Raw genomic sequence first — 15,392 nt, 5'->3', positions numbered from 1 at the left:
GATTCAGACCCGCACGTACGTGCGGGATTGATTTCAAAAGCTAAGTTTGCTATTAAATTTATAATATATTACATATGTGTGGAGTTATGTTTGTAAACATATTTTTTTTAGCAATGTTAACATTCATATAACCGAACTCATACCAATTAAGTACTCGATTTGTTTATAATTTGGTTTAGACTAAAAAAGTGATCAGTTTTGTCTTTTATTATACGTAAAGATAACTACATTAAAAAAAACAATAAGAGAAAGACGGTACATCTATTTCAGGACAGAAAATAGTAAAACAAAAGTGGTATATCACGTCCCAGATATGATTTTTCATCTCATAACTGTGGTTTTAATAATAATCTACACATTTCATATTATATATTTTAGTTTATCAGCTAAGGAAATAAGTAAGTGTTTTGGATCCTCACGTTTGTGAGGGTTTTATTTGTAGATACATTTAGTTGTATAGGATCTATAACATTAAATTGTATTAGTTTGCTATAAATGTGTGAGAATGAAATAATAATCCTTTCACCATAGAATTTATTATAATCGTAGCAGTTATGATATTAATCCACTAAGACTATTCTTAACTGTTAAAAATTGTTTTTTTTTTCCACTTATGAACCAAGATCCACAAAATTTCAGCATTGTATATATTTTGAATTAATATTTTGGAAATCGATAATATTTCAATTTTTGAGATACTGATGGATCTAAAATCCAAAACTTATATAAAGAATATACTACTTTACTAAATAGTAAATTGTGGTTAGATTATATATTACAAATATAATAACTGTTTTCATAATTGAAAAAAATAATAATTAATAATTCACTTTTTTGGTTTTTGATCTATTTATTATAATCAGAATTAATTAGTATTTTTGTTAAACTTTTTTATGAAATAAAAGATAAATGATGATTTTTTATTGAACATATTAAATTAGATGGTCATTTTTGGAAATAACAAATAATATACCATCAAATTAAATAAGTTTAGATATATAGAGTATGGATTTTAATAATCTGATATGTTGCGGAAACTTTTAAAAATGATTTCAAAAATATTGGGTATAAAACTTTTGATATTCCAGGAGTCGATTTTTGTTTTCCTTCATTCATTATACACTTGGTAAAATAAAAAACAAAAAATGTGATTTACAATTTCTTTGTAAAATATATTAATAAACGTGTGGATGGATACACTAATTTTCTATACAACATGTTGTTTGCCTGTTGAAAAGTCAAAATACAATAAAATTAATCACAAGTTCTTTGATTTTACTACTTCATGTTTCAACCTACATGCTTTCTTCTTCGCACTACTAATCTCACAAAAAAAGACGGACATCTTTGTGTGTGTTTGATGACTGCAGCCAAGCTATTATAAAATGATTTTCATAGTTTCTTCTTGTGTGATCCTTGTCTTAAGATGAGTTGGAATTGTACATAATTTTCAGGTTTAGTAGTCATTTATTCTCTGTATGAACATAAAGATTTATTAACATGAAATTAATAGACAATTTTGTTTTGAAAAAAAAAAGAGACAGTTTCATAGGCTTCTCGACTATGTTGACCTTTGACCCTGCATAAACACAACCAAATTATTAGCTAATTTAAAAAACATTAAAAATTAACAACAATTAGAATCTTAATGTTTATGTGTATTACATACCTATGAGTTTGATTCCCAAGTCCAAATTATTGAACCGAAGTTTGCCATCTACAAAAACAAAGCACACAAATTAATATTACACAAAAATCACCTTAAAACAAAATCATCAAAAAAAGTTATCATGATATTGAGAAGAGCAGGAACAGTTGTGTAATCAATTTATAAATTTATAAATTTATAAACTCTTTCAATCAAAAGGTGTGTTATGCAAAATAAAGAGCAAAATTAACATAATATAAAATCTACCAAGTCAACAAACTAAGTAATATTCAAAAATAAATAGATCAAAGTACATAGTTTTGAAGAGATACTGACACACAAGGTGGAGAAACAACTGTCTCCATGTCTTCCATTAGCTGAAATCAAGAATAAAAAAAACTCAAAATTAGATTCTACTTCAATTAGCAAATAGAACAAAAATATATATGCTATCGAAATTGAAGACCAAAAAAGGATAATCTAGGATTTAAACACAAATATTTCGTTATACATATAGGAAAATGGTATGGCATAAGTTAAATATCTGTTCGTATTTTTCATTTGTTGTTAAGATATGTTTTGCCCAAAATATTGTATAAATTTCCTAATTGTTCGTCCACAAATTTCACTACCACAAATTTGTCCATAATTCCGTAATTATTGTTTTAATTCATAAAAGTAATTTTAATTTTTTTTGAACAAATTTAAAAAACTAACGTTATTTATTTCCATTTTTGATAATCCAATATTTGTTTTCTTTAATTAACCACATTATTTATGTTAACAAATGAAAAACGACTACTTCTTACCCAATTAAACATTATCATTATATCAAAATTAAATATTTGTTTCCAGAAATATCTCAAAATATATTAGAAAATTAAATATATTTACATATATGTAATTTTGAATTTAAGAGTCCGATTTTTATGGCAACAAATTTATATAATTTCCGTAAATATTAGGAAACTATTATTATTTTTAATTCAATTTCCATAAAAATTAGATAGTTATTATCTTGTTGATTGCGCTTTTGTAGTATAATAATTTCAATTTCCATAAACATTAGAAAATTGCACCCGATTTTTTAGTGTTATATCATTAAATTTTGGTTCAGCCAATATACCTAATATCAGTCTGTTTGGCTTCCTATTAATATCGATCTGTTTGGCTTCAAAGATTATACATATCCTTATTCTGATTTCAGTGGCATTTCATTGTAATAATGTCTAATCCTATGTCTTTTTATTAAAAATGCTTCCGTTTTAATAGTATAGATAAAATTTCACAATTTTTTTCTTTTAATATTGATAGATAATATAATTAGTATTTCTACTTAAAGTGCAGAAGCAGAAATATTTCAAAAATTGAAAAAACCAAAATAGTAATAAAATTTCAAAATATATTTTAATTTCCTATCACTTTACTTATTCAACGTTAAATATTTAACTTGTATCTCGTTATTTATTTGAATCAAATCAAGTTTCGCCTTGACATATTATTTTGAGAAATCGCATTAACATAATTAATTATATTAATTAAGAATCTCTTTAATATAGCACTTGGAGTACTGTATTTGTAGTTTCCCTTATGCTTGATGGGATTTTCTCACCTTTTGGCTTTGGTATAGCAGAAAATATGTATGTGAAGATCTTTGCGTTATTTTGTCTGAAGGCCATTGTTTATTTTTTTACAAGGAGACAATACATACATATATATATATATATATGTATCACATTGATAATAAAGATGCACCTAGAAGTACTAATATTCTTTTTGTTTATTACCAGACGACAAAAACCGTGCCCTTTTGACTCGGGTCTTTGCTCTTTACATCTTAATGAGACCAGAATAAGAAATTGGTCAATATTGAGCCTTTTGACCCTCATATGTATGTATCTCTTATTCAAAAACAAAAAGAGAGAGAACTTGGAAGAATCTGTCTTTGATATTCATGATGCGATTCACAACCATAGTAGTAGCTTTCCTTTTGATTATTCAATCGCTAGAAGAGGAACATGTCCTACTAGTCTATGCTCATGAAGGTGCCTTTACATAGAGATCCCTAATTTTGCTTTTCTTCTATACCTTACTTTTTCTTGCATATTTTTTTTCTTCGGCTGATGATTAGCTTAACAAAATTGCTAGTAACAAGTTTTGTTTAAAAGTAATATCTTTAAAACTTGATTCATAGGCGGAGAAGCGGGTCACAGGAGTCTTGACTATCGTGAAGATCAAGATTCATCGACACTGCACCCTCAAGTAATACACTTATTTTCAATGAATCTTTCTCAATTTTCTTTTTATGAAATCCATTATATAAATTTATACACCATATAATAGGTTTTATACAACGTTGCACCGAGGAAACTAAGGTCGGGGAGAACAGTGAGAGCCGAGAAGAAGCAAGTCACGGCAATGAACAATGATAATTGGAGTTTCAAGATGTCAGCTTCATCAGAGCATTTGACGGTTGGGCATAAATTAGGGTTTCACAAAAGAAGTAAGAGTTCTTTATTTAAATGGAAACCCAAGAAGAAAAAATCTTCTAGTCCATTTGTAGCTTTCTATGATGATTATCATGGACCAGCACGCCATCCTCCTAGGCATAACTTATAGTCACAGCAAACAATTTATAATTTGTAATATGTGTAGCATTTGTATAATCTCTTTATTAATTAGTTTTATTCTTAAGCTTCAGTAATCATTTTTAGCTGTTTGTACAAAAACACATTTAATTCCTTCATCCTTTATAAAAAAAACTTTATTTTTATTCTGAAGTGATTGGTTAAAGTAGTGAACATGTCTTTATTTTAGATATGTTTTGGCTTTACTGCAGGAGAGCACAAGCAGACCAATGTATTGGCAGATATTGACACCACCAAGGTTTGTCTGTAATCCATCTTTAAAGACTCATAGATTTAGTCTCCTTGTTATCCCTATAGTATTTATCGTTTTATATATAACTTTATTTACAGCATACATCTTGTCAAAAGATGATGACCATAGTCAACTATCCCACCATCGATAATAGCCTTTCAAGACTTGAACCATCTACTTCAGCCAAGAATATGAAGAAACTGGCTCGATTGTTACGCAATGATTATCCGATCCATAGTAAGCCTCGACGCAAGCCTCCAATCAATAATCAAACTCCTGGCTTGATCAAAATAATTGTGGATCCGTTGAACAAAGAAATTTAGTTACGGATAAAGTATGATGATAACTTTGGTGGATAGGTAAACGATTTTGTTGGTCGTCCCAGTTTTGTTTCGATGTATAGGGACATATTCACATATATGTATAGGGACATATATATCTTTGTGTTGTGATCAAAGTAATAGTTATCTCTTTGCTTTCTTGGGGTTCGTTGTAATATCCTTACTCCTTACTCCTTAGTCGTTATTTTGACCTTGCTTTGAATTTAGTTTTTTTGTACTGGCTTTTTGATATGAAAAGAATATATATTTTAAAAGTAAAAAACGCCTATACATATATGTGAATCATATATATAAAAGTAGAGTTTCAGTCTCTCCTTATTGGTCCACTTGGCAATATAATTTTAACAAAAAAAAATTATATTAGAACACATATTTAAAACAATTAATTTTCACATTTAACTCACATAATATAAAACTGAAATCTTTATAGCTTCTCCCTATAAATTATGCATTAACTTTATTTCTCCACTAAGTTATATTAATCAATTGTATTAAAACAAAATAATAAATTAGAATTGTAACTCTCATTTTTCTAAAATGTAATTTTTCATCATTTCTCTTCCTATAAATATTCATTATCTTATTCTCTTAGTCTATCACTCTTTCATTCTCTCATCTTCTTCCACTACTCTCAAATCTCTTTTTTGTTTTGTTTTGTTTTGTTTTGTTTTGTATTTTTTTGTTATTGTTGTTGTATGGGTTATAAAACTCAAATCAAATATCATTGTAAAAGCTTAGTTTTAGATTTTGTATGATATGTATATCTTATATATTTATTTTAATCTTTTAAAATGTTTATCTCTATTTTCTATTTTATATTAACATCTTATAAGTCATTATTTTCATACTTCCTTACAATATTCACCACACAATGAGATCATAAAGTTGAAATGATCCATATGTAATTATCTATTATGTCTCTGATTATCTCACATATTCATGTATCATTTTTAATAATTTATAAAGATCAATATAATATTTAAAGATCAATATAATTATCCATTTATCTATTTATAAAGACTATTTTGTTTTGTGATCCAATTGTTAAATCTGCAGAGATCAATATAATATATATATATTTTTTTATTTGAGGTTTTTGAAAACAAAAAGAACATAATTAAACAATTGGTTTTTTGTGTCTTTAATCAAAATAAAAAATGATCCAAAAACAAAACATATTCAACTGGAACTTAAATATAAAAATAAAATATAATTTTAAAAATATCATTTCACTAAATTCTCTAAAGATGAAAGCATTAGAATGAAATCTAGCACTATAAATTAAATTGATGAGTTATCCTTGGGATTTTAAAAATTATTAAGATTGAAGAATTCATATAATTTTATAAGAAAACTAATTTAGTTTGTCACTTAAAAGTAATATTTTTTTATTTTGAAATATTATGTGTAAGTGTTGAGTTTATATCAACAAACAACCAAATTATGTGAATTTTGATTCAGCCACTTGGTATTCCTTTTATTTTAGGTTATAAAAAATTAAATTATTTATTTATAATTAAAGACATGTAACTCCATTTAACTCAAATGTAACTCCTATCCAATAATTGTACATTAATTCATTCCTCCTACTAACTTATTATCTTTGAAGAGAAATTATTTTTGGTTAAATTTTAATATTTTTTATTTATTTTGGTTGGCTAAACTTATATTCATATTTTGGTTGACTAAATTAATATATTTCTCATGTAAAATTATTGTTTATAATATATCTCTCATTTCAAAGTTTAAAGCAATATATCATATATAAAAAAGTAAGGTTTTGGTCTCTCCTTATTGGTTGATTTTCATTTAATGTTTTCTAATTTTCTTTTTATTTTTTATTTGCTTTCTAATTGCTTTAAAAAATATTTAAGATCCAATAAACACAATACATTTAACTCACACATTAAAATAAAATTATAACTGAAAATAAAATAAATTATGCATTAATCATATTCTACCACTCAATTTTATTCAAACACAATAAATTACTATTATAACTCCATAGTTCTAAATGTAACTTCCATCATTTCTTATCATATAAATAAGCATTCTCTCAATCTATCATTCTCTCATATTGACATTCTTTTACTATCTCATTTTCACATTCTCTCATTCTCTTCTACAATACCTCAAATCATTTTTCTTTTTTTTTTTTGTTATTTTTGATTTCTTATTTTTGTTGTATGGGTTGTAAAAAAAATAAAATATCATTGTAAATTGTTAATGCTAAATTTTAATTTTAGAGACTACATGATATATATTTTACATTGTTCTTATTTTAAAAGATTTATCTCCTTTATCTAATTTGGGTTATTATCTTATAAGTAATCATTCTCTCTTCCTCTCCCACCAATATCAAATGTTGTTATATCTCATATGTGTTGTAAGAGTTTGATTCTATATTTTAATTTTGAAAGTATTATATATATATATAGTATTACATTGTTCTATTTTTTAAAGATTCATCTCCATTATCTAATTTGGATTACCATCTTATAATAAACATTCTCTCCTCCTCTCCTACCAATATCAAATGTTGTTATATCTCATATGTGTTGTAACTTGTAAGAGTTTGATTCTATATTTTAATGTAAAAAGTATTATATATATTTAACATTGTTTTCAATTTTTATTTTATTTCTATAAAAAAATATTTCTTTTATATTTCTTGCCTTTCTAATCTATTCATATTTATTTTTTAAATTTGCATAGTTAAATTTAAATTCACATATGTTGGTTTTAACAAAACAATCAACTTTATTTGAGAATTAAATGTTCCTATTCATTTTTAAACGATCAATGTGTAACATATAAGCATTTTGTCTTGCAATCACAAGTTCCATTTCCATTGCTTAACTCCATGGTTAAACTATAATATATGTTGTCCTATTTGTAGGAATAACAACATACTTATTTAATTTATTTAAAAGAGCAGATAATTACACGAAATAAACATTTCTCTAAATTTTATAATTCAATCAGTGAGTGTACTTATTACTTTGAAAAACTTTTACATTGAAGTTCATAAAATCATATAAGAAAACTAAAATACTATATCACTTCAAATTTGGAAGGAAACACTTGGTATTCCTTTTTAAAAAAGTCAAGACACATATAAAAATTTATTAATATTTAACTCACTTTAAAGACATTAAAGGTCATTTAACTCAAAAATAACTTCTATCCAATAATTTCATACATTCCTTCCACAAATAAATATATATATATATATATATATATGTTCAAGATTGTATTTAAATATTACATAATTTTTTAGTTAGCTAAATTTATAGTCACATATATACAATATATATACATAATAATTTATATTACTTATTAACACCATAATTTCACCCATTATTTGCTTAACTCAATATTGGTTTCAAAGCCAACTAAAGAAAAACAGAAACGATCTTATTGATATTAGACCAAAACATGGGCATACAAACATAATCACTTACACGGAAGATATTTTTAAAAAATAACTTATTATTGCAACATCAACGTATGAAGGGTTTACATAAGCAGTTAATTAGAAAATCTATAATACAATAAATGTATTGGAAACAATATCAGTCAATGATAAGATTGGATCCTCAAAAACAAGAAACAACATTTTCATAATTCATAAAAAATAAACGCCACAATTATACACATCTGAACGAAATGGTATAAACATATAGTGTATAAATAAAAGTGACGGCAAAGTTCGTATATGCCTAATTAAAACGAAATAATACAAAAAAGAAAACGAAAAAGACCAAAAAAAATAAGAAAGTGCCAACTACACCACAACCCACGCGTTGCGTGGGGAAGCACCTAGTATGTATATATTTTAAAAGTAAAAAACGCCTAAACTCCTAATATGAAAAGAATATATATTTTAAAAGTAAAAAACGCCAACCGTTGGGCTCAAACCCACGACCACAAAGTTAAGAGCCTTGCGCTCTACCAACTGAGCTAGACGGGCAATTTGTTAAGCTCTTTTGATTATACATTTTGACGCCATTGCTTATGATTATGAAACTAAATTAAGAGTCTCCAAATCTGAACTTCGTATTTTTATTTTTGAATAAGAATAACATTTAATTTATTGTGTAATTTCTTTAGTATGATGTTCTAATAGACATTTACTCAGTTGGAGTTAGAAATATGCGAAACAGTTAAATATATGTTGAAGTAATTATTTAGCAGAGACTGGATGGGCAGCACTATTGAGTTCCTTTGGTGCTGTCCCACAACCTTCAAGATCGAGATTTAATGGTTCTTGTTTGGTAATCGGCGCAGACTTATCCTTGCTTTTGCCCCATAAAAGTATATAAAGTCCCACGATGATGACTACTGATCCTATCACACTTCATTTACATAGTTCATCTGTCAGAAATTATTAGTAATAAAAGTCAAAAAGAACCATATAATAACAACTTGTTAGGTGAAAAGAAACACATATAATCAGCTTTCCCGTATGTAATCATTTCTAGATTCCTGTTTAATCCGTTCTATTATAATCTATATATACATCGATCAAAGCTATATAAGTCTCAATGATTTTCTTTGAAGATAACAATTTTTAAATTTGTATTATGCAATATGATGCATCAATTTGGTTTATAAAGCGTTAAACTTCTCTACTAAGATGAAAGGGTCTTTCATATAGGCATATTCTCTACTAGTCAATTGCTATTTAAATGTATATAGTGCAATATTATTTGTACTATGATGCGTTCAATGTAATTTAAAATTGATATTTGTAACGAAATATTAGGTTACCTTCCACAGTAAATTTGCTCATGAAGAAAAGAGAAGCTGAAAATGGCAGCAAAGACTTGGATCAAAGGTATGAAGCTGGACGTGAAAACCGGACCTCGTTGCCTGAGACACCACGACATTCCCACGTAGCACAGTCCCGATCCAACGATACCCTATACCGGTGGTGGATTCAGAAAATATTTTAACCGGAAAATAGAAGATAGAAGAAGCATAGATATGGACATGAAGACAAGTTGACTCAAGTTATTGGAAAAATAAACTAGAACATAAAAAGTTTTGTTTTCCTTTGTCTTTTAACCCTTGTAAAAACATCTGATTACTTAAAAAAAAAAAGTTTTCTTATATGTCAACGTCGTATATATAGAAGATATTTGGTAGGTTATAGTTAAATAGTAAATTGGATTACTCACCGAATAAAGTAAAGCTAAAACTTGGAACCTGTCTTTAACGACCCACATAGACATGCTCCTCTCCGAGATCAAACTCAACAAACCAGATTGGATCACACCAAAGAAAGAGAGGATCGTGGTGCTAGTGTATTGGCACGGATAAACCCGGCTTATTTTAGCTTGAACAATGAACCAAGATGACCATATTATGATCGATATAACTAGCATGATCGAACCCATTGCCCACTTCTGTGTCATTGCACCGGTTGAATCAGTTCTCGTTTGTGTTTGCATATGAGTACTGTGCTCTCGAGTTAAAGCGGTTCCTTTATAAAGCGTAAGCACCAAAGCTCCACAAATGCATATCATTGTGCCTAACACTTTGGCTCTTCCTACATTGCTCTTGATGTTCAACGTCTCTTGCCTAATCATATAGTTTACAACATATTTAGAGCGAAATTGAAGAATTCAAATGTGTTTGATCGATTTGATTACCTAAAGACGAGAGCCAACGCAAAGGTGACTGAAGGAACCATGTTGCTAAAAGCTAAGGAAAAAGTAGAAGATGTATACTCAAGTCCAATAAGAAAGAAGTATTGCACCAAACTTGTCCTGCAAATTTGTGATTGATCAAGTTCAAAATAAAACATCTCCAAACTTAGTTTTATACATGTCTTATCAGTGAACAGTATTAAAATGAACTTACCCCAGAAGAGCGCTAAAGAAGAGTGAGCACAAGATCCTACCAGTGAGTTTTGGCCTGTTATGTCTAAAACCAAAAAGAGAAAAAAAAAAAAAAAATCTTGGAACTCTTTCAAATGGAATACGAGTATATGTTGACTAAGAAAAAGATTGAAACCAACAGTCAACTAGAAATTCGCATAAACAAGACAGCCACTTATCTTGTAAAGAGTTTAAACCAAAATGAACAAATTCAAAGATTATAACTAATTAAGAAAACCAAAAAAAAAAAAAAGATTGGATAACTTGAAACTTTTAAAACCAAGAAGAAAAGTGACTAGATTGAAACAGTGACTAGATACATATACATGTATACACATACCTTTCCATGAAAATCGCAAATGGTATCAAGAACAGAGTTCCTGCGGCAAGTCGGTAAGTGGTCGCAACCATACGGTTAATCCCTTGATCAATCATCTTCTTGAACATAACGTTTACACCACTTAGCCCAATGTTAATTATCGACATAATAAACACAGCTTTCCATAGTTTTGTATCAAACTTCACCATAATTATGTAGTTTGTGTGTATTTGTATATCTATGCACTTGTCTTTATGTAGTTTTCAGAAGTTGGTAAGCAATAAAGATTTGACGAGGGTGTGACTATATATATTGTGACTCAAGTAATGCTGAGAATCGTATCATTATCGCATTTATCTTTAACTAAACGTATTGTGCTTTGAACTTGGCTTTTTTTGTCCATTGATGATTACACTATTCATGACCATAAAGATAGAGAGAGAAGTAATTAATGGGAAAGTTTGCATCATTGCAATTTGTAAAGTGACATCATACACTGACATTAATCACATCATCAATCTAAAAGTAAATATATTTATACTCATTAATAACATTAGAGCAGAGCTACGCGAACAAGTAGATTAACAGGTAATATAATAATTAGTTTTAGAAAGCTAAGCTTGATCTTTTTTTTTCTTTAATCTGTACCCCGCAAGTGAAAGACATACTTTTTAATATTATTTAGAGTCATGGTTAATTTACACTAATTTTAGCATGTCTATTTAATCAAAATATGCTTGTTAATTTACCAAGGAAAAATCGAAAACTAATAAAAAAATTCACACATTTTGACAGCAATAGCATTGTCATTTACTTAATCCTAATCTTCTCCCTGGCCCTATTTACCTAATTAACTCCAAAATATAGTTATCATAGAATCCAAGTGATAACAAATATCTAATAAGAAGTGTATATCCTTCCATCAACACGCACGTTTTTTATTTGATTGATTTTGTTTGTTTCACTTTCTCTAGAGGTCAAGTGAAGGCCGTAATTTATTTAACACATTTCAAGATGGGATAGTAGTCTGCAACGTGAAGGACGTAAATTCTATTTTGAAAGCTGGCGTGTTTGGCTGAAAAAGAACCATATTTGATACAAGATTCTCTATGAAAAAGTAGAGATCTGATCAGACAATGAGAAGCATCTATACTTTGTTTCTTCATGAAATATTTATACATATCATGTAGTATAATATAAATAAAGATTTTGACAAGAGTTTTCAAATTTTTAAACGGAGGTAAGAATAATGCGTCAAATCCTGTCGCAAAATGGGATGCTTAATGCTTAGCTCTAAGTATCTTTCATTTGTTTAATATTTATTCGGTTCCTTTACGTTCCTTGACATGAAGTATCCCAATTATTTGTGGAAAACTATACAAACGACTACTTTTGTGGCCTAGTTTTTTTGGAACTGGACGAGGCTTAAGCTCGCTTCTCAGGATTCAAATTCCGCTAGAAACAAGAATTATTTGCATGTAGATTGTTTATGTTGTTGGTTGGTTGTGTTGTTTGGTATTTACAAAGCTTTGCAATGCAAATTGAATCAGATCCCTGATTAGACCAGGTTATAGTCTGATGCTGAAGAGGATCACCCAAAATTATTTTTAGACAAATGCTTATAAACTTTTTTTTTATGAGTGTTATTAAAAAGAAAGTAATTATCTTTTGGGCAAGTTGACGTAAATTATGCTCCTGACTGAGACATCCGATGGCAGTAAGTAAAGCACTTTCTCCACACAACTGGTCACATCCTATGCGGTTATATCCTATTGATATTGCTCAACTAGTTTATACATCTCGAGTATTTTTATTGAATTTGGTTCTCTCTCTTTTAGAATAGAGAATTAGCGTTAGTAAATGGGTTAATCGATTCTTTCAGTCGTCGTGCGTATAATTACTCACTATCGTTGTCGATTAATTTGGCAAGAGATTTTTCATTTCTTCCCTTGGGTTCGCCTATTTGTTTTAGGGTTTAGATTTAGTACCCAAAGTATATCAGCATTCTCGAGTTCATTGTATGTGTCATAGTTGAGTTAGATAACAAGTAAATTTCAGTATTTCTTTAAAGACATACTGAAATTTTTGCGACAAAGAATATTTGTATGTTATTGTTGGTTTAAACTTGAGAAGAACTTAAAATAGAAAGGCAAAGCATTCCTAATTGAGTTATGATTAGTGAATGGATAATGATCAAACTTTATTTGGTGTTATCTAAGATATTGGTGTTTCCTAGCAGTACTAGGATTGGCTTTCTTATATATATATATGTGTGTGTCGAGTTATGACATTAACATATAGAGATTGAAAGTTTGAGAGAAGAACTATTGTGAGATAGCTTTAGTTTTTGAGTGATTTTTCTAGAACTAATAATAAGAGAGTTATTCTTATTTGGTCTTTTGTTCTTTACAAAACCTACAACCTGCATATTTTTTATATTTGGTATAAGAGCAAATTAAGAAAATAATGACCGACGGAGAAAGTGCTATCGTGGTAGCAAAACCAACAGAGGGAGGAGGATCATCCTCCATCACATGTCCGATGCTAACTACCACAAACTACACAGTTTGGACAATGAAGATGAAATTTGTTCTTAGGGTAAACAAAGTCTGGGAGACAATTGATGCAGAAACCATAGACGAAGAAAAGAATGACATAGCCATTGCATTGTTGTTTCAATCTATCCCTGAGGCACTCATCCTGCAAGTAGGGGAGCTCGACACAGCCAAGAAGATATGGTTAGCAATCGAAAACAGACATGTAGGAGCTGAGAGAGTCCGAGAAGTTAGGCTGCAAACGTTGATGACTGATTTTGATCGGCTAAAGATGAAATATACAGAGAGTATTGATGATTTTTTTGGGAGAATATCCGAACTTTCTTCAAAATCAGCTGCACTAGGGACAATAAGCGAAGAATCCAAACTAGTCAAGAAGTTTCTTAAAACCCTTCCTCGGAAAAAGTACATTCATATAGTTGCTTCCTTGGAGCAAGTACTTGACTTGAATACAACAAGCTTTGTAGAAATGGTGGGACGACTCAAATCTTATGAAGAGAGAATCTTTGAAGACGAAGAACCACAAGAAGAACAGAGCAAGCTGATGTATGCTAACACTGTTTCTAACGGTGATACACAAGCAAGCTATCAAAATCAACAACAGCATGAGTATAATGGAAGCTACAGAGGAAGAGGCAGAGGAGGAAGATTCTCCTATCGAGGAAGAGGACGTGGACATAACGGAGGAAGAGATCCCTTGCAAGTTACATGTTTCAGATTTGACAAGATGGGGCATTATGCGTGCAGTTGTCCAGATCGTTTGCTTAAATAGCAGGAAACTCAAGAAGTAGAGAAGGATACAGAGACTGCAGATGAGCTCATGCTGCACGAAGTGGTTTTTCTCAATGAAAAACGATGTGTACCTAGCAAATTCGAAACAAACACAGATGGGGACAACGTTTGGTATCTTGACAATGGGGCTAGCAATCATATGACTGGAGATAGAAGATACTTTGACACACTTGACTTAACGGTCATAGGAAAAGTTAGATTTGGAGATGACTCTCGTATTGATATCAAAGGCAAAGGGACAATAGCCTTTGTTGATCTGAATGGAAAACAAAGAAAGATGATTGATGTCTACTATATTCCGGTATAGAAAAGTAATATAGCTAGTCTTGGTCAAGCCACAGAAGCTGGATGTGACATTCGGTTGAAGGATGGATACTTAACAATGAGAGGCCGTGAAGGAAAACTTCTTGTGAAAGCAGAGAGATCACTAAACAGACTTTACAAGGTTCGAATGGGATTGAAGGATAATACATGTCTCTATCTAACAGAAATAAGTGATGAAGGAAAATGGCACGCACGGATGGGTCATGTGAACTTTGAGACATTGAATACTATGATTGAAAAGAAGTTGGTTCATGGAGCCCCAAGGTCTGCACTTGAGAAGGAACTCTGTTGTTCCTGTTTGATTGGTAAACAAACGCGAAGAGCCTTTCCACATGCAACATCGTATCGGGCAACGAAGAAGCTTGAGCTTATACATGGTGATCTCTGCGGTCCAATTACACCAAGTACAAGTGCTGGAAAACAATATGTTTTGTCCTTATGGATGACTTCTTCAGATATATGTGGACGATCTTGCTACAAGAGAAAGGAGATGCTTTTCAGAAATTTAAAAGCTTCAAAATAGTGATAGAAAATGAGACAGAGAGCAAAATACAAACTTTGAGAACCTATAGAGGGGGAGAGTTTGTATCCAATGAATTTAGAAGCTTCTGTGAGGAGAATGGCATTCAGAGACATCTTACAGCTTAT

The 15,392-nt window shown here is 29.6% G+C and overlaps 3 protein-coding genes and 1 non-coding gene across 5 annotated transcripts; 2 read left to right on the top strand and 2 right to left on the bottom strand.

The window, feature by feature from the left end:
* The first annotated feature begins 3,488 nt into the window (after positions 1-3,488).
* Positions 3,489-5,071, top strand: LOC104710817 (protein GOLVEN 3-like). The gene is made up of 5 exons (XM_010427474.3): positions 3,489-3,693; positions 3,843-3,910; positions 3,992-4,151; positions 4,488-4,534; positions 4,627-5,071. Exons 1-5 carry the CDS (start codon positions 3,603-3,605, stop codon positions 4,849-4,851), a joined length of 591 nt encoding a protein of 196 aa, XP_010425776.1. The 5' UTR covers positions 3,489-3,602; the 3' UTR covers positions 4,852-5,071.
* A 3,698-nt stretch (positions 5,072-8,769) lies between these two features.
* TRNAK-CUU (transfer RNA lysine (anticodon CUU)) lies at positions 8,770-8,842 on the bottom strand. The gene has a single exon. It is a non-coding gene; the product is annotated as a tRNA-Lys (tRNA).
* A 76-nt stretch (positions 8,843-8,918) lies between these two features.
* Positions 8,919-11,394, bottom strand: LOC104710816 (WAT1-related protein At3g30340). 2 transcript variants are annotated; one of them, XM_010427472.2, is made up of 6 exons: positions 11,095-11,394; positions 10,738-10,800; positions 10,527-10,643; positions 10,053-10,455; positions 9,643-9,794; positions 8,919-9,227 (listed from the first exon to the last, which is right to left on the bottom strand). In XM_010427472.2, exons 1-6 carry the CDS (start codon positions 11,280-11,282, stop codon positions 9,056-9,058), a joined length of 1,095 nt encoding a protein of 364 aa, XP_010425774.1. In that variant the 5' UTR covers positions 11,283-11,394; the 3' UTR covers positions 8,919-9,055. The 2 variants fall into 2 exon arrangements, with proteins under 2 accessions (XP_010425774.1, XP_010425775.1); XM_010427473.2 differs by having other exon boundaries at positions 8,919-9,246; positions 11,095-11,364.
* Positions 11,395-13,539: 2,145 nt separating this feature from the next.
* On the top strand, positions 13,540-14,727 carry LOC147938036 (uncharacterized). Its single transcript, XM_087465434.1, has 2 exons — positions 13,540-14,331; positions 14,404-14,727. Exons 1-2 carry the CDS (start codon positions 13,540-13,542, stop codon positions 14,725-14,727), a joined length of 1,116 nt encoding a protein of 371 aa, XP_087321560.1.
* The last annotated feature ends 665 nt before the right edge of the window (positions 14,728-15,392 follow it).

The sequence above is a fragment of the Camelina sativa genome, chromosome 9 (genome assembly GCF_030686135.1).
Source record: "Camelina sativa cultivar CO46 ecotype springtype chromosome 9, ASM3068613v1".
Classification (NCBI taxonomy): domain Eukaryota; kingdom Viridiplantae; phylum Streptophyta; class Magnoliopsida; order Brassicales; family Brassicaceae; genus Camelina; species Camelina sativa.
The sequence above is the reverse complement of the archived record's forward strand: the minus strand, read 5'-3'. Positions and strand labels throughout refer to the sequence as shown.

Bases quoted from the DNA above. Each gene is read 5' to 3' on its own strand.
- LOC104710817 (XM_010427474.3), top strand. From the start codon at position 3,603: ATGATGCGATTCACAACCATAGTAGTAGCTTTCCTTTTGATTATTCAA. The intron at 3,694-3,842 runs GTGCCTTTACAT...CTTGATTCATAG, and splicing joins ACTAGTCTATGCTCATGAAG to GCGGAGAAGCGGGTCACAGG. The intron at 3,911-3,991 runs GTAATACACTTA...ACCATATAATAG, and splicing joins CATCGACACTGCACCCTCAA to GTTTTATACAACGTTGCACC.
- LOC104710816 (XM_010427472.2), bottom strand. From the start codon at position 11,282: ATGGTGAAGTTTGATACAAAACTATGGAAAGCTGTGTTTATTATGTCG. The intron at 10,801-11,094 runs GTATGTGTATAC...TTTTGGTTTTAG, and splicing joins TTTGCGATTTTCATGGAAAG to ACATAACAGGCCAAAACTCA. The intron at 9,795-10,052 runs GTGAGTAATCCA...CCACCGGTATAG, and splicing joins TTTTAGCTTTACTTTATTCG to GGTATCGTTGGATCGGGACT.
- LOC147938036 (XM_087465434.1), top strand. From the start codon at position 13,540: ATGACCGACGGAGAAAGTGCTATCGTGGTAGCAAAACCAACAGAGGGA. The intron at 14,332-14,403 runs GTTACATGTTTC...CTTAAATAGCAG, and splicing joins GAGGAAGAGATCCCTTGCAA to GAAACTCAAGAAGTAGAGAA.